Source organism: Tamandua tetradactyla, chromosome 9 (assembly GCF_023851605.1).
Source record: "Tamandua tetradactyla isolate mTamTet1 chromosome 9, mTamTet1.pri, whole genome shotgun sequence".
Lineage (NCBI taxonomy): Eukaryota > Metazoa > Chordata > Mammalia > Pilosa > Myrmecophagidae > Tamandua > Tamandua tetradactyla.
In genome coordinates, this window is record NC_135335.1 from 85,259,481 (window position 1) to 85,285,796 (window position 26,316).

General features: G+C 36.7%; 1 protein-coding gene across 9 annotated transcripts in view; it reads left to right on the forward strand.

The window, feature by feature from the left end:
• Window positions 1–26,316, forward strand: part of SPEF2 (sperm flagellar 2) — a 221,590-nt gene that overhangs the window by 164,876 nt on the left and 30,398 nt on the right. For 5 of the 9 annotated variants that reach the window (XR_013157929.1, XM_077116961.1, XM_077116958.1 and 2 more), the window contains 6 exons: window positions 2,156–2,336; window positions 11,393–11,531; window positions 13,642–13,770; window positions 14,645–14,783; window positions 17,534–17,763; window positions 25,149–26,314. Coding sequence is in view for 8 of the 9 variants with exons in the window: in XM_077116961.1 (XP_076973076.1) it covers window positions 2,156–2,336; window positions 11,393–11,531; window positions 13,642–13,770; window positions 14,645–14,783; window positions 17,534–17,763; window positions 25,149–26,314 (1,984 nt within the window). In the remaining variant the exon portion in view is untranslated. Of the gene's footprint in view, window positions 1–2,155; window positions 2,337–2,558; window positions 2,799–11,392; window positions 11,532–13,641; window positions 13,771–14,644; window positions 14,784–17,533; window positions 17,764–22,119; window positions 23,095–25,148; window positions 26,315–26,316 lie in introns of those variants that run through there. The other 4 variants (XM_077116962.1, XM_077116963.1, XM_077116964.1 and 1 more) reach the window with 3 other exon arrangements.

Genomic DNA, 26,316 nt, shown 5'->3' on the forward strand with positions numbered 1-26,316 from the left:
CAAAATAATTAAATTAAATGAACTGAAACTTAAAAATAAAGCAATTAATTATATTATTAAGAATTAAAATAATATTTTCTCATGAGAAAATAGGAAACTGTAGATGTAAAGATGGAGAAGGGGAAAAAGCTAAATTTTAAAAATAATATACAAGCACTAAATGTTTAACTCTCCAAGGAGATTAACTATATATTTTATATATTGGAAACAGTACACTCTTTTTGCAAGCAGGGGCATGAATTGTGGGGGTAATGATTATATTTTAGAGTCATACCAACTTAGTTTGAATCCTGTTTCTGTCACTAACTGGCTATACATAGTCAATTATATTAAATTAAGTGAATTTACCTGTTTGGGTAAGTCACTTAAACTCTTAAACCTTGGTTTCCTTATCTGTGAGGAGAATTATTGTGACGATTACAAAACATAAAATTCACAAGCATTTAGCACCATGTCTTAGAATCAGAAAAAAAATAAGTTCTAGTCCTAGATCTCAATGAATGATAACTAATAGTTATTATAGTACAATATGACAATAAATTATTCTTATTTTCATACAGTATTTTAATTGCAATCATTGCTTGCTCTTGATTTGCTTATTTTACCCACCTTGTTCCAAAAAGGCTTTGAGATGACCTGAATGTGGTAGGGTTAAACATATGGTTGAAGGCCCATTTCTTTTCTCTGTAGTCTTCTTCCATCTAGTCCCATCATATCCCTACCAAGCCCACGTGCACATGAGAATACACAAGGAAAGAGTGTACCCTCTTCTTGATGGGAACACAAGATAAGTGTTTAACCCAACAAGTTTCTTAAAGAGAACTTTGAAATTAAAACAACCACAACAAAAAATAAATGCATTGTGAACCATCAGAAAGAGGCCAAGCTGAAATGTCTGGAGTAGCAGTGCATGCTGTTCTTAGCATAAAATAGCATGTCAGGCATAATTGAGAAGCTAGTAATGTTGGTTAGTAGAATGAAATGAGCAAAAAAAAAAAAAAAAAAAAAACCCAGCTCTTATTTTCTGCAAAAACAACTCTGCACCAATCTCAACCTCAAATCACTGCCGTAGGTATCTACTGGAAAGATCAGCCACTCAATGTATCAATCAACTAACCAATTAACCACAGTCTCTTCAATATATATAAAGAAGCAAGCACTATGCTCAGCATTTTCATATCTCTTAGCTACTTTATTCTTCCCCAGAAGGTATTATGATCATGATCATATGAGATCATCTTATTTGTATGATCCCTTATTCCATTTTGCAACTGCAGACCAAAGGCTGGTACCTACTATTACTCCTGCCTCTCCTTCTCAGTTGTCAACAAAGGCATCCTTTCGGAGATCCCCTCTCCCCACCAGTACCCTAAGCTGAGAGTCCTTTGCATATTCTGTCACCAAAGTGGACTTCAATCACATAAGCATTCCACCCTCTGGCTCTCTGTCTCCTTTTATTAGTCCTTTCCATCCTCGGGATCCTTCTGGGATTGAATGTTCTGAGGAGCAGCTCCAAAATGTCCACAGGGGTGGGGGGAGGGGGCAGCACTGTGCTTGGGAGAAGGAGAAGTGAGGGCTTAACTCTGTTCACTTAGCACTTTACAAAACAAAAAGAGAGACTTCATCATCTACATTCAAGAATGGAGAGGGCTGCAGGAGAACTTCCCCCACCCATCACCCAAAACTTTATTGTCCCTTTTTCAGACCCCATGTCTATCATATCCTACTTTTTAAATATCCACTTCGGGATACTATATGATACTAGCTATTGTTAAATGTGACACCCAAACTCATGTGATTTGGTTTTTCATGACTGATTTAATCCTGGTTAAGAAGTTTAAGTCCTGGATAAATTTCAAAATTGCATTCCTTCCTAAATAGCATTGTTTAATCTTCCTCCCATATAATTTCTAAAAATTGAAACTGGAGATTACATTTTTTTGTTTTTTTTTAACTTCCTCTTGTTAATAAGAATTTCTAAATCATAAAAATGTGAATATAGTCTATAATCTTTTCTCCATTTAAATAATTCTCCCAAGAAAACTTTGGAAACCAAAATTAAAGCAAGAAAATAAAATTCACAAAGTAACCTGGTCACAAAAATAGAATTCTGTTGAATAAAACCTTTGTATTTCTGTTTGTTTGTTTCCCAAAGAATTCCTCTAGTTCCTCGAATATCCATTTCTCCGGATACAGTTATGTCCAAACCAAAAGTAAAAGCAATACTGAAGGGCAAAATCGATTACTCCCTAGAAAACGTAGAGTTAAACTTTGAGGCAGATGAGAAGTTGGTAACGGACACCTGGCAGCAGGCTTCTTTAATGATATCTCACATGGTAAGCAGTGCTTGTTATTACATTTCCTTTTGGTAATACCCATTCATTAAGTACCAAGGTTTTGGTAATATTCTATAAATAGGAAATTTACACAATGCCTTCAAGCATTGTACAAATGTATACTTCCAAGAAATTTATTTTCTGAAATAAATAAGAAGTGAAGCAATTTGAATTTAAGAGAGGAGTGAGTCAATACTTATGTTATTTTCTATGCTGAACCAGGATTCCCAGTGCAGAGGCTGGAAGGGCCAGTTAGAGGATATGAACAAGTCAAGCCAAGTGTAAAGCCAAGTGGAAATCAAAGGGACAAGTAGTACTCCTTCCTGGCCAATTTTGCTGTTTAAGAATGAGGCCCAGTATGGCCAGATTTTCCAATTTTTTCAAGAAAGGCCAGAAATTCAGATTTGTGTGTGAAATCTGCCAATGTTAAAATGTTAAACATGAAATAAACTTTGGAAAATACTCTGCTTCTAGTTTGTAACTTCTCTGCTGGTCATTTTTACATAGGTCGCCTATAAGGTAAGTATGAATAACCTCTTTACAGTGGAAAAACTTTGGTTCAGAGAGATTAAGAAACTTGCCCAAAGTCATCCAACAGATGTGTCAGAAATGGAACTTGAACCCAGGTCTAGATGATTTCAAAGTTCATGTCCTTCCATGTACCACACACACCTGGGAGGTGAAGGTACTGTATCCCTGCCTGCAAGTTGCTTGTAGCAAATCAAAAAGGAAAAGAAATGCATACACATAAAGCCAGAAGATGCACTCAAAGTTTAAACTTGGATAACCGCAGTCCCCTCATCCTCCTGGGTGCACCCACCTGCTTCCTATTTTTGTTCTGTACGAAGCCTTCTTTGAGTTTCCCCCAAATATCCCATCCAAACAGAAAGCAGCATCAACTTGCCAAAATCTTATAAAAGAGGTAGTGGAGGAGCTTACGTCGCAAATCTCACAGCAAACAATTAAAATACCCAATGTAGAATTTTCAAAATCCTTTTGGAGTCACCTGTCTCCAGTGTTGTTCATAGACCTTCTCACACAGTAGCCCCAGTGTTCCCCTACCCTCTCCCCTCCCTTCTTTTGTTCTTTACACTCCCGTTTTTTCCTCCCTCCCAGAAGCAATTGTAAACTCTTCTCACTGTCTTCTTTTCTAAACTTTTATTGCAGATTTTCATACACATAAGGAAATGCATGAAACATAATTGTGTAGCTTAATGACCCCCATAAACACTCATGTAACTATCCTGGGGGAAAGGTGGAACAAGGTCAACACCTCCCAGGTCCTTCTGGTACCCCTTCCAAATTATGCTCCCCTCATGCCCACTGAAGGGTAGCAACATGCCTTTTTAGTGATCATGTCCTTGATTTTCTTAAGAGTTTTATTGCTCAACTTTGTAGCCCTAAACAGTATACTTTAGCTTGGCTTAGTTTTAACCCTTAGATAAATGGAGCCCTACATTTTGTCTCCCTGGTTTTACTCAACATTGTGTGTAAGATTCATCCCATGTTGTTGAGTGTAGCTGTAGTTTGTTCATTTTCATTGCTTTTTAGTATTCCATTGTATGAATATATCACAGTGTTTAGTCAATCTGCTATTGATATGCATTCGAGTATACAGTTTGGGGCCATATGGAAATTGCTGTTATGAACATTCTTATGCATCCACAGTTTTACAGTGTTCTAGTTTGCTAGCTGCCAGAATGCAATATACTAGAAATGGAATGGCTTTTAAAAAGGGAAATTTAATAAGTTGCTAGTTTACATTTCTAAGGCTGAGAAAATGTCCCGATTAAAGCAAGTCTATAGAAATGTCCAATCTAAGGCATCCAGGGAAAGATACCTTGGTTCAAGAAGGCTGATGAAGTTCAGGGCTTCTTTCTCAAGTGGAAGGGCACATGGCAAGCACAGTCACAGTTTCTCTCTTGGCTGGAAGGGCACATGGCAAGCAAGGCATCATCTGCTAGCTTTCTCTCCTGGCTTTCTGTTTCATGAAGCTCCCCAGGAGGTATTTTCCCTCTTCATCTCCAAGGATCGCTGGCTAATGGGTTCTCTGCTTCTCATGGCTATGTCGTTCTTCTCTGTTCTCTCTGGATCTCTCTCACTCTCCAAAATGTTTCCTCTTTTATAAGACTACAGTAAACCAATCAAGACCCACCCAAATGAGTGGAAACACATCTCCTCTAATTCATCCTAACAACCACTCTTGATTGGGTTACGTCTCCAAGGAGATGATCTAATTACAGATTCAAACATACAGTATTGAATAGGGATTAATCTGCCTTTATGAGATGGGATTTAGATTAAAACATGGCTTTCCTAGAGGACATACATCCTTTCAAACTAGCACATACAAGTACACACATACCTGTTCGGTAGAGAACTAGGAATATGAGATTTTCTTAACTTTAGTAGATAAATTTGTGCATAATACTTGAGCATTCATAGGTCATACTAAGCCCTTTCATGTTTCTTTGCCTTCCTATATAGGTTTTACAATCAACTTATCAAGTCAAAAAATATTGGCTGTTGAATTTTTTCAGATATTATTTACCAGATTTTGGAAGTTCCCTTCCATTTCTAGATTGCTTTGAGTATTTCCCCCCATGAATGGGACTATCAGATGTTTCCTACTGCATCTATTAAGATGACTTTATGTTTATTTCTCCATTTCTGTTAATGTGGAAAGTTCTACTGATTGATGTTCTAATGTTAAACTTACATACTTGCATTTCTGGAATAAATTCAACATTGTAATGAAACATTTTCCTTCCTATATATTGCTGGACTTGTTTTGCTAATAATTTCTTTAGGATTTTTGAATCTACTTTTATGAATGAGAGAATTCTATCATTTTCCTCTCTCATACTGTCAGCTTTTAGAACCAAGGTAAAACTAACCTCATAAATCAAGGTGGGTTACGTTTCCTCTCTTTCTATACTTTCAAAGAGTTTGTGGAATTATTTCTTCTTGAAATGTTTGATAACATTCACTGGAAGCCATCTAGGCTATAGTTTTGTAGGAAGTTTGTAGAAAGTGTCTTTGTTATTTTGCTGTTGTTTAGGTTTCCTAAAGATTAATTTACTTTAATAGATACAGGATACTTTGTGTTTTTTGTTTCTTTAAAAAAAAAACTGATTAGTTTTGTTAAATTGTGTTTTGCTAGCTAAAAAAATAAAATAAAATAAATTTGCATTTTGCTAGGAATTTTCCATTTCTACATTTTCAAATTTATTGGCCTGAAGTATCCTCTTATGTTTATATTAATATCTATGGTATCTATTCCATTTTCCTTTACGATTCTGATGTTAATTATTTGTGTTTTTCCTCCTCTTTGGTCAGATTAGACAAAAGGTCATGAATTTTGTTAGTCTTTTGAAAGGACTAACTTTTAAGTTTATTGATTTGCTTTACTGTGTGTTTTTGTTTTTTTCTTCATTTTAATTTTTCCTCCCTTTTTGGTTATTGTTTTTAAATAATCTAACAATCCCTTTTAATTTAATCATTTTGCTCATTTTCATTTAATATGATTGTTGATATATTGGGGGTATAAGTCTACCATCTCACTATATGCTTTCTATTTGTCCTACTTACTTTGTTTCTTTTTTTTTTCTTTTGGATCAAATATTTATGAATTATTCCATTTTCTTCCCTCTATTAATTTGGAAATAATACACTGTATTACTATTCATGTAGTGTTTATACTATAATATGAAATATGTAATAAACAATGTGTGGCCTCTTTGCCAGAGGGCCAAGCAAGAAGGTACTGGGCTGGATATGGAGCTCCGAGCCTCCACGTCCTTTCTCTAGGCTTTTAATCTGGATCCTACTTTATTAATTTTCAGTGTTTATTCTTTTCTAATATATACATTTTCAGTTATAAAATTCCCTCTGTGACCTAATTAACTATATCTCACAAGTTTGAACATGTTATTTTTGTCTTCCATTTCAAAGCATTTTGCAAGTATATTTTTAATTTTGAAGGTATATTGAATTTTCTTTTTACTATAAATGTCTAGAATTACATTTTGCACAAATGTACTCTCTTTGATATAAATCTATTGATACTATTTGAAATTTACTTTATGCTCAATTTTAGAAATGTTTTGTGTGTTCTTAGAAGTATATGTATGTATATGTGTGTTTATGTATACACTTTTCCTTTGTCTTCATTAAATTTGTTGTCCAATTGTTCTTTGAATTATCACAAGACGTGATAAAATCAACCACTGTGTGTATTTTATTCACTTTTTTTTATAGTTTTGTCCATTCTTGCTTCATTTATATCTGAGGCCATAAAATTTTAAGTGCATACAGATTTTAAACTGTTAAATCTTTCTGATGACTTGAACCTTTTCATATTAGGAGGCAGCCTTTTTAAAATATTTTTTTCTTAAATTATACTTTCAGATATTGTTTACATGTCAAATCATTTTTCATCCACTTATGTTTGTCATTTCTGTATCTTTTCTTTCTTTTCCCCCTCTGTTAATGTGGAAGTAGTGCTATCTCTTCGTGATTATCTAGGAATTACACTATGAATATTGCCTGATCAAAGTCTAATTGTTATTTAGTCAATAATTCATGTTGTAATTTATAGTATAAACACTAAGTGAATAGTAGTACAGTGTATTATTTCCAAATTAATATGGGGGAGAAAATGGTATAATTCATAAGTATTCAATTTAAAAGAAAAGAAACAAAGTAAGCAGGACAAATAGAAAGCATATAGTAAGATGGCAAGCTTATATCCCAAATATAGCAATAATCACATTAAAGGAAAATGAGCAGAGTGATTCAATTAAAACAGATTGTTAGATTATTAAAAACAACCACAGAAAAAAGCAAAATATACGATGCTGACAAGGATAAAAAAATGATATTCCTTCATTAACCAGAGAAGGAATGGGCTAATGCAATGACCTCCAGTAGCCATCATAAATCCCAAACCCTTGACGTAGAGACTCTGAACCTCCGTAATGTTTAGCTTGTTAATTGTTTTCAACAAGATTCCAGTATTAGTTTCCTAAAGCTGCTACCACGAATTTCATGGTTTAACACAATAGAAATTTATCCTTTCACAGTTCTGGGGCTAGAAATTCAAAATAAAAATATCTTCAGGGCATATTCCTTCAAAAGGCTCTCAAGAAAATAATTCTTCTGGGCCTCTTCCAGTTTCTGATGGCTACAGGTGTTCTTGAGCTTGTGACTGCATAACTCCAATCTCTGCTCTGTCTTTGCCTGACCTTGTCCTCTTCCATGTCTGTGTCACTCTGCAGTTCTCTTGAAATTACATTAGGTCTGGTTTTATTGTCCACCCAGGTAATCCAGAATGACCTCATATCAAGATGTTTAATTTCATTAAATCTGCAAAGGTTTTTTGTCCAAATAAGTCATATGCACAAGGGCTAGGGATTTGAACATGGATGTATCGACTGGGGGGCCAACATTCAACCCACTATGATACCCAACTAGATTCTCTACCTCTAAGGGCAGGGCTCTTATCAAAGGTACCCTGGACAATGCCCGCATCTAACGTAATAATGCAAAGCCCTCAAGACAGTCTTCAGGTGTCACTGCTACTGCTGCTGCTGGGCCCTGTCATGTTGAGGATGATGGTAATAACACTGCTAGTCCTCACAGAGACCACAACTACCAAGAGCCAGAGAGTGGGTAACCTCATCTTTCTGTTGTCAATCTCCTTTGAGACCTCAATGGTATAGGAGCTCTGAGAAAAACATGAGTTAGTACTCTTATTATTAATTGAGCCATGAAGATATAATTTACAAGTTTTATGAATCTCACTAGAGTTATCTGGGAAAAATGACAGTTTAAAAAACTACCTTATCAGAAATAAAGGATCCGACAACACAAAGGGCACTGGCTACACTTCTTGGTATAGCTGCATGATTTTAGACAAATCACTTAACCTCTCTGAGTTTTCATTTCCTTATCTGTAACATGGGGGACATCCCACCCTGTCTTTCCTTTCTTGTTTGGTTGAAATGATCCAATGAAATGGTATATGTGAAAGGGCTTCAGAAGCTTTAAATATTATAGCGCATTATGTTAAGAAATATATTTCAAATTGTACCATTTTTCCTATGGATTTAAAAAAATCACATAAAAAGGAGGGGAGGGGGATTTTCAGTAAGTAGTTAATATTGCTAATAATTGTATGTGAGTCTTTATTTTATGTGTTTCTAATAAACTTTTATGACTTTAACATCACATGACCCTAATAGACTTTGGAGTTCCAGATGAGAGTAAATTGTTGCAGAGAAACAGCACCACCTGAAATCAGCACAATACAAGTGAAAGTTCTTTTTCTACACAGCAGTTTTACCAGGAGCTATTCATTTAGTATTCTATTTTAATTTTCAGCAAAACTTTCTTCTAATTGGCAGGTGTGGAGTGATTTCAAAGAAACAAGTCATATTTAACACCCACAATGTCACAGCATTATTTGAAAACCTTTTTCCAGCCTTACAAGTTAGATTACTGTATGTTTTGTGAATTATGTTGATTTTTGAAAAAGACCCAAGGGCTTTGAGGGAAGTGACCCAGAAAGGTAAAGATGATGATAATTATTATCATCCTCATCATCACAAGGTTGTTTACAAAGTAGAAAATCCAATCTTAAAGGAAATTGCTAACCTGTCGTGCTTCACAAGAAGAGATTTGAAAATGAATTGCTAGTAATTGAGGGGGGAATGTTAACAAGTCTGCTTTCAGCGTTACCAAGAAATTGAAAAGACAGCACATAGCATGAAATCCATTTTTATCAAAGGGGCACCAGACTAAATTAAATAAATAAATAGACTGGTTCAATCCCTATAACTTTTCTGTGTCCCTTCAAGGTTCTGCAAGATTGAAGTGACTGTGGGTGCATTCTGTGGTATATGATTATTTTTTAAGAAATTCAACCAATTAAAAAGCATTTCCTGGGGATCCCCTAGTGAGCACAGCATAGGTGTTCAAATTTATGAAAAATTCAAGGAAGGACTGATTCAACTCTGGGGAGAATTGAAGCCCATTTGGAGAATAGAATGCGACTTAATACTCGTAGAACAGCTGGGGATGGTTGTTAAGCCATGTGACATGAAGTGTGAGAGGAAGTGGAGATGGCAGAAAGTGACTGGTCTTTCTCACCCACAAAGCTATAAATTTCTTTGCAGAAAAAGATGGTGTCTTATTCACCTTTCTAGTCATTCCATCAGTGTTTTCCTATGTCCTACCATCCCCTCATCCCATTCTCCTCAGAAATAGCATCAGACTTGGATACAGTAAGCACATTAATTTTTAAAAAAAAGCCCCCAAGGACCCTTCTTTCTTCATCAATTTCTTTATGTAGATTTTAAAGTTTTCAGTTTTACATTGCTACTGCCTCCACAGTATGTGCATAAGTTTTGGGTTTCTCTTCTCAGTTCTCAGTTCTTAGGACTACACTAATAAACACCCATCACCTCTCCACAGCAGTTGAAGTTATTTCATAAGGTCCACCCTCTCTTCTACTTCAGGTAGGACCTCAACTGCATATGCCCTAAGACAAGATTTTCTATTGACTCAAAGACAGAGCCAGCCTTAGAGGAGAGGGGAAGAGAATCCCCACAGTGCCCCTCCCTGCCCTTGTGGGCATGGGCAGTGTTTCCCAAATCCTCAGCCATTATGAGGGACCATATGATTAATCTTAGGGACAATCAGGAAAGTAAAAGAAAGGGAGTGTTGGAATGGAGGGGTAGAGAAAACCAACACCATGATGTTAGCCTATGGGACAGATCATCCTCATATGTATTTTGTCTTCTTAGAATGATGTCAAGTTTTAGGGTAGAAAGGAAGCCCGGGAGTCAAGAGTCCATGATCCCAATGAATATCCTGCATACACTCTCAAAAATTGGTTTGGAGGTGTTTTAGTAACCCACTTGTTAAAACGAATACCATGTAATTGGTTGGCTTAAACAATGGAAATTTTTGGCTCACGATTTTGAAGGTAGGAGAAGTCCAAAATCAAGGCATCAGCAAAACAATGCTTTCTCCCTGAAGGTTGTGGCATTCCAGGGTTGGCTTCCCATGAACCTTGGTCCTCAGCTTCTCTATCACATGGCAATGACATGGCAGCATCTTCTCTTTCACTTCTGGGTTCTGTTGACTTTCTGCTTCAGGCTGCTCCTCATGACTTTCTCTCCCTCTGACTCTCACTCTTCTTCTATAGGACTCCAGTGATCTGGTAAGTCTCAACCTGATTCAGTTGGGGCACACTTTCAATGAAGTAATGTCTTGAAGACATCTTATCTGCAATGGGTTCACACCGAAGCAGGACCAGAGATTAGGTGCTTGAACACGCCTATTGCAGGGGACGTGATTCAATCCCCAATAGGGTGATGGGTGGGCCTTACTCTTTTTATGTATAAAGTATATAAATACATAAAGTACATAAACAGTTTATACAATGTATCTATGGTTTTAAAATTTCATTGTGAGGGGAGCAATTAGGAAAAAAATGTCTAAAAGCTCCACGGGGGGTTAATAATGAAAAAAGGTAGAGAAACACTGGTATAGAGGTATGCCCAATCTTGGAGGTCAACAGATAACAAGATATTGGAAGAATAGAGGGCATTAAGTTCATAAAGTCTGAGATTTTAAAAAGAGAGTACTGTTTGCATAAACATGGAGCAGTGATAGTCTAAAGGTGGCAATGAGTAAAAACTATAAGAACATATTGCAGTGAATGCTTGAGAAAGTAAGCAGATGACTGCAGGGAAGCTGCATCTTGAGACAGAGCAAGATTACCACTGAAGTAAAAAATCGGACTGTGGGGTGCATGGATGGTTCAGTGGTAGAATGCTCACCTTCCATGCGTGAGACCCAGGTTCAAGTCCCAGACCAGGCACAAAAAAAAAAAATCTCAGTGTGGACTCTGCTAGAGACTGAGTACATAAGACCTGGTTATTTACAGTGGAATGATATTTCAAAGGAATCTAGTGATAACCAAATCCAAATGGTTATTATACTTCATAAATGTTGCATTAACTGAAATACTTCTCTTATGCAACTAGGTGGCTGCTGAAATTCATCAGAGGCTCATGGAAGAAGAAAACCAGCCAGCAGATCCGAAAGAAAAATCTCCTCAGACAGGTGTAAATAAAAAAGTTAAAAAGGAACCCAAGAAACAAAAGACAAACAAAAAAACAAAAGGTATTCATGGTGTCAGCACACTGAACCCTGAACGCCTAAACCTCTCTTTGGTGAAAACCAAGCATTTTAACCAGCCACAAAGCTCTAGAATACTGTCCATCACATTTATATTAGGGACCTAAGTTTCTGAGAGCTGTGTGTTATTTGGCAAATCATATTGCATGCCAGTGCCACCCAACTTGCTTATCCAAATATCTGAGTGTATCTTGTGTAAACAAACCTCAAAGGTAGTTTTGAATATGTTCAAGGGACTCCAGGATAACACTATGTCATCTCAAGAGCATGTACAAAGGGGCTGACCCTTGCTGCAGTGACCAACAGAAGTTTTAAAGCAAGTTGTATGGGCGGTGCAACAGTGGCTCAGTGGCAGAACTCTCGCCTGCCAGGCCAGAGACCCGGGTTCGATTCCCAGAGCCTGCCCACGCCAAAAAAAAATTTTTTAAGTGAATTGTGTGTGAAAGTCTCAGGGGTACTTTAATTCCAGCTCACACTCCTCTACTAGAGGCCTCCTGCCTATATCTCTACCTCAGAGGCAAAACGGAAACTAAAGAGTAAAGAAAACTCAGGTTGGGGGAGACACCCAATTAACCTTAGAGATACCTCTGGAACAAACATTACTCTCGCTTCTGAATTTTTCCTCTTTTATTTATTTATTTATTTATTTTGAAGTGACCTGAGGCAAGAGAGGGACAGAGGAGAGGTCACTCCATCAATTGATTGCTCACGCACTGTTTATGAGGCGCCTGCTGTGTGAAACACACTACAATGGATGCTAGGACATAATAGTGAATTAAGGAGAACAAAATATGGCCCTTGCCTTTTAGAGCTGAAGCTTAGCAGCTGCAGAAATAAACATTTGACAGATCACTGTCCTTTTGATAAAGTAGGTACAGGTAACTTGGGGACAAGTTCACCTCCCTCTGTGGGGACAGAAGACATTTAAGCAGAGATAAGTAGGAATTAACAAGACGAAAGTAGACAGCAGTAAAGAACCCATCTTAGATGTGAAAATAAAATAAACAGCATTTGAGGTTTATTTTAGCATCCCAGGTGCTAAAAATAAAATTAAAAACAGCATCCTGTTTAATTTAATGGAATAAGTGATCAAGTCAATCCTTTAATTTTACAGATGCTGAAACAAAAGTCCAGAGAAATTAATCTCTCTTTCATCTATAAATTGTGCATAGGCTTATTACTGCAATTAACACGTTTTATTATAATTTCTTTGTATTTATATCTTCTTCACAAATTAGGAACCCCTAGTGGTCCAGAGCCTCAAGAAAAACGACTAGAATTACATTGCCATATCCCAAATAAGACAAATAATGACAAATTCTTAATTTCTGATTCTTTTATGTTACCACTAAAGTACTTATAATTAAATACTGGTTAAAAAAGATAATTAAGTAGATTGCAGATTTTTGAATATCAGTTGCACTTAGACCATACCTTTCTGAGGTAATTCTCTGGCCTTTCTTTTTTTTTTTTTTTTTAAAGGAAAGACAGAGAGAAGGAAGGAAGGATAGAAGGAAGGAAGGAAGGAAGAAAGGGAAACATCTTTTTAAACATTTTCTTGTTTTATTGTATTTTGTTTTTCCGTTTTTTGTTACATGGGCTGGGGCCGGGAATCGAACCGAGGTCCTCCGGCATAGCAGGCAAGCACTTTGCCCGCTGAGCCACCGCGGCCCTCTCTGGCCTTTCTTGATGAAGACATGAGAAACACTTTGCAATTACAAGCTATTCCTTATGAAGTGTTATTTCTGCAGGAGGCTAATGTATACATATATATATTATGTTGGATTTTACTAACTGCAGTCCCCAAACTCTGGGGAATCTGGAATCTGTAACTCTTTCTGGCCTTGCTGCACACCTTATTTTCCAATGATGCTATTCAAATGGGATGCTTTTAGCTGAGCTCAGCCCAGATACTACGTGGTGGATTCTCAAAGAAGAGCTATCAATGTTTTACCACTCTACGCTCTGGGGACCAGGGCTTGTAGTTTCCAAATCCCTGGAGGTTTATAGTTTCCAAATCCCTGGAGGTTTATGCAAGTACCAAACACATGCTTAAATGTTGTCAGTTCACTCTGCATGTTCATTGCCCTCTCAGGTTTATCACCACCTATGGCAGAAGCCTCTCCTGTAATGGTAACAGCAGAGGAAATCACCGAAATGGAAATGAAAAAAGAATTGAGGCTCAAAATAAAGGAAGAACATCTTGCCGCCCTGCAATTTGAAGGTAGCAATTCAAAAGAATTAAGACAATGCTTTGGAGGAGAAAATAGACCTGTTGGCAAATGGCCCACATGTAGCTCATCAGTTGCCTTAGACCATGTCTATGAGACCACAAAGCAAACCAATGGAAACTTAACATTCAGTTGGTTGTTTTCATCTGACTATATGAGTTCTAGTCACAGATTTCACTGACATATAAGTTTGATGTTTTGGCATCCACTTATCACAGGCTTGACTGGCTGCCAAGATCTCCAGAAATCACCAAGAGAATTCCAGTAAGGTTTAGGAAAGGAATAGCAGTACTTAAAATCTCAAAGAATAGAAACAAAAAGAAAATGTTAGAGAATTGGTGTGATTTTACATATTGAAAGAAGGCTTGGTTTTGTACCTCTTAATGAGACCTCTCATTAAGAAAATAAATCCAGACTAAAAAGTAAAAGACTAAAAAGATTTTTAGTCTAAAAGTCTTTAGTCTAAAAAGTCTAATTTTACTTTTTTAGTCTAAAAAGACTAAAAAGTAAAATGTTAAAATAGTGTGATAAGAGACTTTATTCCGTCTCCCGCCTTTTTAAAATGCAAAAATCATCAAGGAGGTTTTTTTTTTCCCATTCTAAGTTTTTCAAAAGTTTCTTGCCATGAAATGCAGTACATTATACAGTCCATTTATAGTTTTGGTGCAAATGATCTCTTAACTGACACTACCATACATTACATTTTGCTTTGGAATGGTATGGCAAAATGGTATTATCTATATTGGCATATTAATATGTGTCTAAAGCTTCACAAATTGAAACATGATTAGTATAAAATTAAATACAGTTCATCAGAAAATGTATGTACCTATAATCTTAAAAATCCTTGTTTCTCTGTTTAAATAGAGATAGCCACGCAATTTCGACTTGAACTGATAAAGACAAAAGCATTGACTTTCCTTGAAGATATAGTAACAAAGGTAGTAGATGTATATAAACTTTTGGAAAAGTGGCTTGGTGAAAGGTACTTGAATGAAATGGCCAGGTACAGTACTGCATGGCTTTTTAGAAATTCACTTTATTAATTCCTTAATGCCAAAATTGATTTTAAAAAATTAAGGTATTTGCAAATGTAAATTTCGCTTACAAATATAAATCTTTATCTTTTAGGAAATTACATATATAAACACTTGCATTGAGCATTTACTATCACATTTGTGTTGTCAAACTATAAATAATGAATCAACAGGTTTTATTGCAATATCCATTTTTATATGTTATTGATGAGTTTGGTTTTCACAGTGCCCAATGAGAACCTTGGTTTACAAGGTAAGATTATATAGGGCAATTTTTAAATAGTTTTGATGTAGAATAGTATTGCTTACTTTTCTAAAACCAGGCTTATTATAAGTTGACACCAACAAAGGGAAGCTACAAAACCGTTCATGGGAATGTTTCACCCGTTAGGCTGATCCTCTTGTACGGGTAGCACCCACTTCTTCAAAGGCTTTCCAGACTCTCATTGCTAGTGAGATACAATAAGGTTCATCTTCTTACATCTCCCCTTAAAGAAAAAGGAAGCAGCTCAACAGAATGGAAATAGCTGTCATCTGAGAAACAGGAGACCTAATTTCTAGTCCTACATAGTCTACAAATTTGAAGCATACCTAATCACTTTGGGCCTCATCAGCTTAAGCTATAAAAGGAAACACTCTAATCAGGCTATCTCAGAGATTTCTGCTAGACCTAGATTCTATGATACACTACGGTTTGCAGTGAACATGTACTGAAAATTTATTAAGTTGCCGCATACATAAGATTCCCATGGTGAGTATTCTCAGAGACAGCAATTGTTGTCTAAAAATCAGTTGTTACGATTTGTTTTCTCCAGTGCTTGTCTCATTACGAAAGTCCTGCTGTAAAATCTTCAGGCTAATTGTTTATAATTATTGAATCTATAAGAAAAAAAGAAAAATTGGTATAGATAAGTTGGCATATTGTATGTATGTCATATTTATGTCAGTATATATATATACCTATAGCTATGTGTGTTATAGGTATATATATGTTAATATGGTGATTATATATCACAGTAATGCTTAAAATAATTCACTATATCAGTCACTCATTAACAAAGAGCAATGAAGTTCTGCTCCATTTTCCATCTGCCACTTACAAGTAAAAACATATCTTCTTCATTCTTAGAATGGATGGCTAACATCTACTTCTCTGTCAAGTGAAAATGCTTTCTTGTTTTTCTCAGTTGCATTCCTATTTCTTAGATTTATGTCATATATATCTCTACTTCTGAATCTGCCGATGCTATATTGTGACCACAGAAGTCAAAACCTGGGAATGTTCAGCTATGCTTTCTGTTTTATCACAAAAACTCTTCAGTGAATCAAGAAGAAGAAGAAAAAAAAGAGCTATCAGATGTCTTTAAACTTCGAATCCTGCTTTTTGTTTACCCAGTGTTTTTTCTCTCTCTTTCCACTTCGGGCAGTTACTCTTAGTAAGCCTCCACTAGGTGGCGCACACATGGTTTGATGCCCTGGCTGTGGTTGGGTCTGTCTACTCTAGGGGTCCCTCCTCCTTTACATTTGAAACTCAGGAGCTATCCAAAGCCCTTCTCCTCTGCCTACTCCTTACACCACCTCCACCTATCACCTCCCTATCACCAACCCCACCAGCACACAGTGCCCTCAAGAATAACCTAATTAGATCATCCATACCGTATGGACACTCACAAAATCAACATGCTGGAGTTAATTCAGGAAAGCTTTTCAAAAAATGCAACTAATACTGTTTTCTATTTTCAGTATATAAATTTTATGGTGTTCCTGAGTTGTATAAAAACAAATAAATGTGTTTTCCTGTAACTTAAAAAGCTTTCATGTAAACAAGATCTTTTCTTCAACATGGTAATAATTGTACTTATTCATGCACAAAACTTCTCTGACCTTTAAAGTATCGTCATAACTATATGACACAGTTTAAATCCTTGCCGTACATGATGTCACATTAACAACCCTACAATAGGAGAGTAATGTGTTATTGGCTCCATTGTATAGGTAAGGAAATGCAGACAGCTGAAGTCGGCTTAGTCAGAGAGCATCCTAGAATGAGAACTCAGCTGCCAGTGCTCTTTCCACTTCACCATAGTGGTTCCTGCTATTCGTAACTACAGTACTGTTTATAACCATGTGACCTAGCTGGGATTTGTTATACTTTGTGAAGAGAGCAAAGCAATTTCGATGGTTTTATGCAGTTGTCCATCCTTCTTAGATAACATCAACTTCCTTGATACAGTTAGAGAAAAGTCACTCTTCTAGAAATGCATTATACCATTTGATACACTCTTTAATTTATACTGATTCTAAATAAGTGTATATTCTAACAGTCATAAGATATGACTTACTCTGCCACCTAACCTTATTCTGGCTCATACTTAGAATGAAATATATCCCTTAGCATAATCTTGAATATAAAGTAAAATATTTTCTAATAATAATAAAACCATATTTAATGTCTTCTCTTTTTGTTCAACTTTCTGTAAAAGTCTGACTGTTAAACTTTGTAATAGATATGTATTTTATTATTAATTTGCATTAACTTAATTATATGCTGCTTTTTTCCCAAAATAAACTTGAGCAGAATGAACATGCAGATCAAACTGCCTAACTTAACTATATAATACATTCACTTTTGTGCATATATCTTATAAACAAATAATATTAATCTAATAAGTATCTTCAGATCTTTAGTGGGGATAATTGATCATTTTTCCACTTTCAGTGTTGAAAAATTAACTGAAGTAGCTCGCTATCACATTGAAACCTCTACCAAAATTCAGAATGAACTTTATTTAAGCCAAGAAGAGTTCTTCATTAATGGTGATATAAAAGTCTTCCCAGATCCTCCCCCACCGACACGTCCTCCACCTGTAGAAAAGGAAGAAAATGGCACGCTGACCATCGAACAGCTTGACAATCTTCGAAATCAATTCTTAGATATGGCACCAAAAGGTAGGAAAAAAGAATATAATGAAAGGAGCACAAAAAGGTTAAGAATAACAAGGATGACAATGTCTTGCCCCAAAGTGAAATCAGTGTGGTGCTAAAGTGGGTCTTTCCTGTTTTCTAGTTTATCATATGTTTGCTTCATGCAACATAGATCTGAATTGAATATATGTATTTATGTGTGGAAGAACCGCAGTGACTAGACGTTGAACGCCATTGTGATCCCCACTCCTGGTAATCCACTCCTGCCCTCCTCCATCCCCTGCATGGCAAGATGGTAAAATTGAGTATTACTCTATCTGGTAATTGAGAGACATCCTTTGTGCATACTTCTAGTCTAGGTTTTATTTTGGGATTGTGAATTTGTGTTTCTGCCTTCCCCACTAGTCTGTGAATGAGACCAGAGGGTAGAGAACTTCCCTTTCTATATGTACCTTTTCCCTCAATGCTCAGTAGAAAATGATCAGAACAAACTAGGCTACTAACAGATATTAATTTGTTCGTATATGTGTGTGCTTATTTTCTGCACACAAATCTTTATGTCTTTCACGTGTTATTATTGTTGCTATAGAATCTGCATAGGCTTTGTTTACTCAGGCCCTTCTACATCCAGATATTCTTGATGCATTCCATCATTCAATAGCACAATTAATTCAGATTGCATAGGGTTATCATCTCCTTTGTATAGGCTTGGACAGAGTCACACAGCAGTTGAGCAAATTGCCTATGGTCACATATCAGTCAAGACCCTGGAGATTCAAAGTCCCTGCCCCTTCTCACAAAACCAAGTTGTCTTTCGCAGATAGGTCTATTTTATAGTCTTACATATCTTACTTATTGGAAAATCATTACTTTTTCCTAGAAAATATTCAACTGACTTTAGTCTAGTATGAATCTAATTCTGCTCTCACAATGATTGTACTTCATTTAACTCTAGAAAGTCCAGGATTACCAGAAACTCACATCAAATCTCATTAGTAAAAAGAGCTCCACCTTGCTCTAAGTTTGAAAATGTCCTTGCTAAGCCCAATGGGCAAAATAGGTGTATATGTGTGACCCTGGGTAAACCCCTACCCTAACATATGTCAGTTCGTTTGATCAGCTTAATCAGGCTTTTTATCCTCCAAGGTGTAAAATTCACTACAGCTGTAGATAGGCGCCAATACAGGTTGGAAGCTTTTGGACAGGAAGAAAATGTACCAATGAGTTAAAATAATAATAATAAATCTATTAAGCCAGCCCATGAAGTTTCTGAAACCCTTCAGTCAGGCATATTCTTTCTTCTTCCCAATTATGTGGGCTTCACAATGCCCTTTTATTACATATTTCCTGCTCAAAGTTGCTTTTACTCTTCATTTAGCCATGCTATTTTTTACATATAAAATTAAAAGTTATGTGTAAAAGATTTTATACATGAAATATGATTTGTTTTAATTCTACAGTAAGGTGGCTGGGAAGAAATCACCCAGTTAGCAGGACAAAACTAAAAACTTTAGGGGGCAGTGGAACAAGTAGAAGTAGATTTTGAAAATTATCAGAAATTTATAATCCCTTTCAGAGGAGCTCCTAATATTCATGATAATTGTTGGATACAACCTTAAAACCAGAAATTGCATTTCAATTAAAATTTAAAAATAAATAACAAAGAGCAGCTATAACTTGAAATATGTATGTCTTAGAAGATTAACTCTAGAAACTGTTTGGTCTCAAAAATGTCAACACATACATTTATATATCAGTACAACTGATGTCAGAGTATGGTAGGAAGAAAGAGGAAGAAAATATGAAAAGGGAGGAAAAGAGAGTGACAAGAAAGAAAATGGAGAGTTATATTTTTAAAAAAGTAAACGTGAAAGGCAAATCACTTGTCCTAGAAAGCTAACAGTATAATTTGAAAAGGCAAAAATAAAGAAAATATAAACAATGTTTAAATTCTCTCTAGATTATAGTGTAAACTTTATATAATTCTTCATAAATGCAAAGCAAAGGAAAATTAGTGTCCAGTAAAGTCTCTCAGGACAAACTTTTGAAGGAATACCTTGGAGGGTATTGTGATTTAATGAAGAGAATACAAAGGTATTTAAAGTTAGGGGAACCACCACTAGTCAACATGTAGATATTGGCATGAGTTGAAGGTTCAGAGACTGGTAAGGAAACTGTTCTGCTTTTCCTTCTCTGGTTGCATGAACTGAAGCAAATGGAAGGGACAGCTTTCTCTGTCTGGAGAACAGCTCCATACACCCAAGCTGGAGAATTAATCCAGAATTAAGAATGACAGTTGTAATCACCCCAGAAAGTAAAAAGCTATATAATATGTGGGATTAGGGGCTTGTGATGGTTCAAAGTGTGTTATAGTTTGTGAACAAACATTTTAAACTCTTTTCTTTATTAGCTTAGTTACAACATTTGAAAAATATATATTGCATATGTTGCTTTTGAAATATAGGTAAAATACTTAACACGGTATCCAGCACTGTATCGATAGAACTAGTATTCATTGTCATTGTTTCTGAGATTATGGTACTGCTTTCATTGTTAGTTATAAAGGGAAGGGGAGAGTTAGCAATCATTCCATTTTCTCCAGCCCAGAGTCAGAGAACTGGAGACTCTCTGTTGAGCCCTGAAAGTCAAGCTTCAAATGCTGGCATTGCCCCCAAGAAAGTCCAGTAATTACCACTCATCCCCTCATCCCTCTCACCTGGCCCACAAAGCATCTTCTGGCTTTAGTCTGTCTCCCTCAATTCTGAAATCATGGTTCACTATCTTAAATGATTTACACTCATCCATCTTTTAAATGAAGTCTTTAGAAATATTCCTTCCAAAAACTGAAAAACAATCTTATGATGTCTTCCATTTTATTAATCCATTTACAAAAGATCATCTTAGTTTGAGTGATATCTGTTTTGAAAGTACAGAGCAATTGGCTGAAATTGGCACCTTTCTAAATGTGTGGTTCTACAGAACTTCCTGCTTGAACTTGAAAGTTGCTGTTATTTCTGGTATAAGCCAGAAATATGGACATTTCCTTCTGATATTTCATATATTCCCATGCAACCCATGATACCTATGAAGTAACTTTCAAGCTCACTGAAATATATTAACAGATAGATTTTTCTAGGAAAAAGCATACATATGTACATAGAGCAGTCATTAGGTTATTGGGCTCCCAGTAACAGTTTTGAGTAAATTTACAAGGTGTGTTGATATCATTAAAATACATTTTGCAATTCTTAATTATACTACATAAATAAAATTATTAAGGGAAATGGATACATTCTGATGAAAACAAATAACTGAATACTCTAAACACCTGTGAGTAGCTAATCCCAGTATATAAATAGGAATAACTAAAACTTCAGGAGTTTTCTGCTGAGTATTGGTTAACCCACTTGAAAATTAAAAGCAGTCATTAAAATAGCCCTTACAAAAACTAACATAAAATTGAAAATGCATCAAATAGTGTAAAGCTTATCTTCAGCTCTCCTTTTCTGGTCACATTTTGCCACTCATCATGATTCTAAATTTCCTTTGGTAAAGATGGCAACTAGGCATAAAATACCACTCATTATGAGTGCCACAAAGATGCCAGAAGAAAAACTGATTTTGTGATTAATAATCATACAAAATCAAGCAAAATGCAATGGCACAATTTGGTCATGGTTGCATGTTTCTTGCCACCTAGAAAAAGCCAGAATTTAGAGTCTTTGGTGCAGTTTGAATAAGAAACAACCAGTGTATTAGTGAGATACTCTTTCCGCTGTCTTTCTCAGAAATTGTAGCCAGGAGCAGACTCCCAGCAAAAGTGAGATTTAGTGAATGTTTTCTGAATTATAACAATAACCAGTATTGTCCTGGTGCTTACTATATGTCGGACCAGGTCTGTGCTAGCATTTGACATGTTAATTCCCTTCTTACCCACCCCAACCCTGTGCTGAGATGGCTGGAATCAGACAGCTTTTTTGAAATTCACATCTGCCATTGCCTTGCAGATCTTGGCAAAGTCTTTGTATGATCATGGGACTATTATGAGGATTAAAGTAATCAATATATATTTGTAAAGTGCTCCGAAAGTGCCCGGCATGTAGAATATTCAATTTAAGTATAATATAAACCATTATTATATAATTATAGTAATATCATATTATTGCATAGCATATAACATTATACAATATTGCTGGAAATTATTCTTATTAGTGTCCTCAGTACCCTGGAAGTGCACGTACCCTAGTAGGCACATGCAGAATCATCCCCACAATACTTCCAGAAAAAATTATACTACGTGGTAGAATTAAAGGATGGGCTATGTGCTTCTGCAGGGACTGAAAGCCTCTGAAATAAAAACACTTATTTTGTGTACCACAGTCAGCTCTGAACAGGTACAGCTTGTCTCCAAACATCAAGTGCTAAATACATCAGGAAGATGGCCTTTCTCCAAAAGAAGCAATTCGGAGTCTGTTGAAACTGGAACACTTTAACCATGTTCTTCTGTCCCCACTTAAACCATAAGAACCCCATTTCCTTATGGTCCCTTAAGTCCTCCAAGTAATGCCCAAAAGATTTGGTCCACAGCTATTTTGGCTTCTGCTGAGAGGTTATCTGGAGAGAACACAGACCATCCCACTCTGTATCCTTGCTCCTTCTTCAAGAGAGGCAGCATTTAGTTGTCAAGGACTAAAACCTTGTTCTAATAAAGTGACAAGGAGTCATCTTTTGAGCCCTTGAGATCCTGATTTTTAGTGATTGACTGAGGCCAAGAATTCTAGGTTGTAAGCGCTAAACTGGTTCATTCAGCCACCCAATTTTTGCAGTTCAGAGAAGGAAGTAGTTATTTCCTCTCATATGGGTCAGCATAGGGGTTAATCCAGAGGAGACTCTGAAATGAATCTTCCAGGAAGAGAAAGGACTTTACAGGCAAAGGGGAAGATGGAACCAATGTAAAGCTTTGTGAGGTTGCATGACATATTTAGGGAATAGCTAACAGACTAACTGGAAGCTAGCAGTCAGGAGTGGGACCACAAAGACAGCTTGTGGTTAAGTTGTGAAATCACAAGTGGCATGCAAAGAACATGCAGGAGAGGATTATCAAAGGCATTCAATGTCAAGGGATGTGGAGAATGGGTTGGAGGGGGGAGAGACCATGTCAGACAGATGAGCAGACACCATCCAGTCTCCTCTACGTAGACTCAAGTAACTGGGAGACAGGAGAAATGGCACCTGGGTTGTCTCCTGAAAGGGGAAACTAGAAAATCCTGTGACTTTTTCTAGCCTTAGTATCTCTGAGGAAATTATAAAAATGTGAATAATGGCTATTTGCAGGTAAGCCCCATATTTTGATATCAATTGCTTTAGTGAAATTAGTCAAACATTTACACAAATGAAGAAATATAGAAAGTTTTCCTATAAAAGGAATGATATGGATTGTTCAATACTATTAACAGAAGTATCTATCCCAGTGACAAAATGTAGTGTTTCCAGCAAAGAAGAGTATGGCCCTGTGTGCTGGACAGTTCTCTCAGTGGGTAAACGCCTTCCGCTAGATAGATTCAGACCACAGAAATGCACTAGTGACTCTAGAAGCCTCAGACCCTATTACAACCATCTGTGGGCAGAGTTTCAGGTGTTTCTTCAGGATGAAGCATGTTCTCTTGAAGCACAAGAACTTGCACAAGAAAATAATTATGCAAATGAAAGTGCATATTCAAGATAACAGCCAAAAAAAAAAAAAAATCTGTCCTTACAACTAAAACATAAGAACTAGCTAAATTAGTAGTAAAAGCTAAGGCCCTTTACTTTAAGTGCTTTTCTTTTTTTGCATGGGCAGGCACCGGGAATGGAACCTGGGTCTCCAGCATGGCAGGTGCGAACTCTGTCTGCTGAGCCGCCCTGGCCCACCCAGGTCCTTTACTTTAGACTTATTTTCTTCTTACATTCATTCACATAATCAACAACATATTTGCAGAGCAGGCTTCTGGTCTGGTGCTAAGGGCTCGGTACAGGAGACTGAAAGTAATCCAATGTTTAGATGAGAAAATGAAGGCTGCAGGTGTAGACTATGTTTTTTCAACAACGGGAGACTAATTTTAAATGAAATACAACAATATTTAGAACTTGAAAAAAAACACAGGGACCTGTTTTAAAAAAAAACTCCAGAAAGACTGACTAAAGGACAAAATAGGAGTTAGACATCATCAGGAACGAAAGGATAGAGATAAATAAACTAATGTGAATGGTTTCCAACTGAAAAGAGAGCATGAAAATTAGTTAAGGAAGATTTCTTTCTTCCAACATCTATTAAGTGCTTAGCACTCAGCAAACATTATAAAGCATGAAAAAAGTAAGTAAGGTTAAAAGAAGCTTAGAATGTGGTTGAGGATCAGAAAGCAGCAGCCAGAAAAAAACTTTGAATATGTATGTCTGTTAGCATGAGATGTTTTAAAATAATATTATACACACACACACACACACACACACACACACACACACAGCTTCCATTTTTTTCATAATATTATAAAATAGGGCAAAATTATCTGATGACTGTGGTGACAAAGAGTTTGTGCATGGAAGACATATATGTGTGTGGGGGTTGCCTTGGGGTTCTTAGTGAAACTTCAGGGAGAAATGGTATCTAAGGTATTGTTTTATTTTGATATTTCTGCTCTATTTCCAGATAAATAAATATTCCCCTCCCTGGTAAATGGTCAAATGTGTGTAAAAAGTTAGATCTTTGGGTTAAAGAATAAGATGAGGTAAGGCACAGCTCCTTTACAAACCAACTGAAAAGGGTCTTGAAGCATGAAGTCTTTCATGTAAATAAATAAACTCTCCTTATCATTGCCAGAGAAGGAGGCACTGGGGCAGGAGAGAAGGGGTGCAGAATCCAAGGCAAACCTTGCAGTCACTCTGCCAGAATTTATTGTTATGTTTTCTGACCCTGGCAGGAAAATAGCCACAGAAAGCAGTGTCCCTCTTATGCATGGATTTTAGAGTTTAGAAGACCATAGCACTCTTTGCTCACACAATGAATCTTTAAGAGAAAAATGTGTGAACGTGGGGTCTGTGGAGTAAGACTGTGTGTGAGTGAATCCCAGCTCCCCCGCGTAAGAGCATTGTGACATTGCACTAATTAACCTCTCTGTGCCCTGATTTTCTTATCCCTAAAATGATGATAATAGTACCTGGTTCATTTTATTAACTATAAAAGTGGCGATAAATAATTGTGAGAATTAAATTAAATAAACCACTTTAAAAACTTACTAGAATGCCTGATAAGTAGTAAGTGCCCATAAAATTGTTCCAGAAATAATAATCATACAAGGGGGACAGGGAATAAGTGAAACCAAGGGTTGACATTTGATGATTGATTAAAATAACAAGGTGAAGTTATTTTAAAGGCAGAGATGCGCCAGATGAAGTGCGTCGAGTCACCAAGGAGCAGAAAAGGTCACGGAAGCTTGACTATTACCTTCCGAAGAGGAACGATCAATTTTTGAAAATTTGGCTAAAAAAGTACCCATGGCTTGTGTATGATGAGATATTAAATCTTATGTTCTGTGGCCTGTGTCATAAGCATGGAGTGAAGTCGAGGGGAAGTCAAGTGAGTTTTGTAAGTGGCACTGATAACTTTAGGACTGAATTTCTCAACGCACATCATCTCAGCGAGGCTCATGCTAAGGCTTCCTTAATGGAAGCAACAAGTGGTTCTACAGTGAACAGAGCCACCAGGGAGCTGATGGTGAGAACCATGAGCAAAGTGACTCTTGGCAGGGTAGAGAATTTATTCAGATCGTGCCACGCAATCGCCAAGACGGGACGTCCCCTCAAAGATTTTACTTGGATGTGCACGTTGGATGACATGAAGGGTGTTGACATTGGCCCAGTATTTAGAACTAACAAATCAGCAAGGACATTTGCATATTTTATTGCTGAAGTGGAACGGAGAAATCTAAGGGAGAAACTAGAAAAATGTAAATTTTTCTCTGTCATCAGTGATGGAGTTGCAGACAGATCAATCAAGGAAGCCGAACTTGTCTATGTGCAGTTTGCACATGCAGGGAAAATGCACTGTCAAATTGTTGGGATACAGACAGTAGAAAAGAAAGATCCTCTGGCAATTAAGAATGCCATAGAGAGAACTCTAGAGATAAATCTTCATCTTAGCCTTTCGAGCCATGACTGGGCCAAGAAACTGGTGGGTTTTGGAAGTGATGGAGCCCCTGACATGGAAGGTGAGAACAACGGGGTGGCCCTGCTTTTAAGAGAAATCCAGCCATGTGTGCAAACTGTACATTGCTTTGCACATCGCCTTGAATTATCTTATAAGGCAGTGTTCCAGAGCATTCCCCTGTACAACACTGTCAGAGACCTTCTTCATGGCATTTATCAGTTCTATCACAAGTCTCCGCTTCGTAAAAGTTCCCTGATAGCAGCTTTCAAAGACCTTCACCTTCGACCTGTGATGCCTTCTCAAGTAGTTGGGAGGAGGTGGCTTCATGGATTACAGACAGCTCTCCAGAAATTTCTTAAGGGATACCCTGCAATCGTCCAGCAACTGCATTTGGT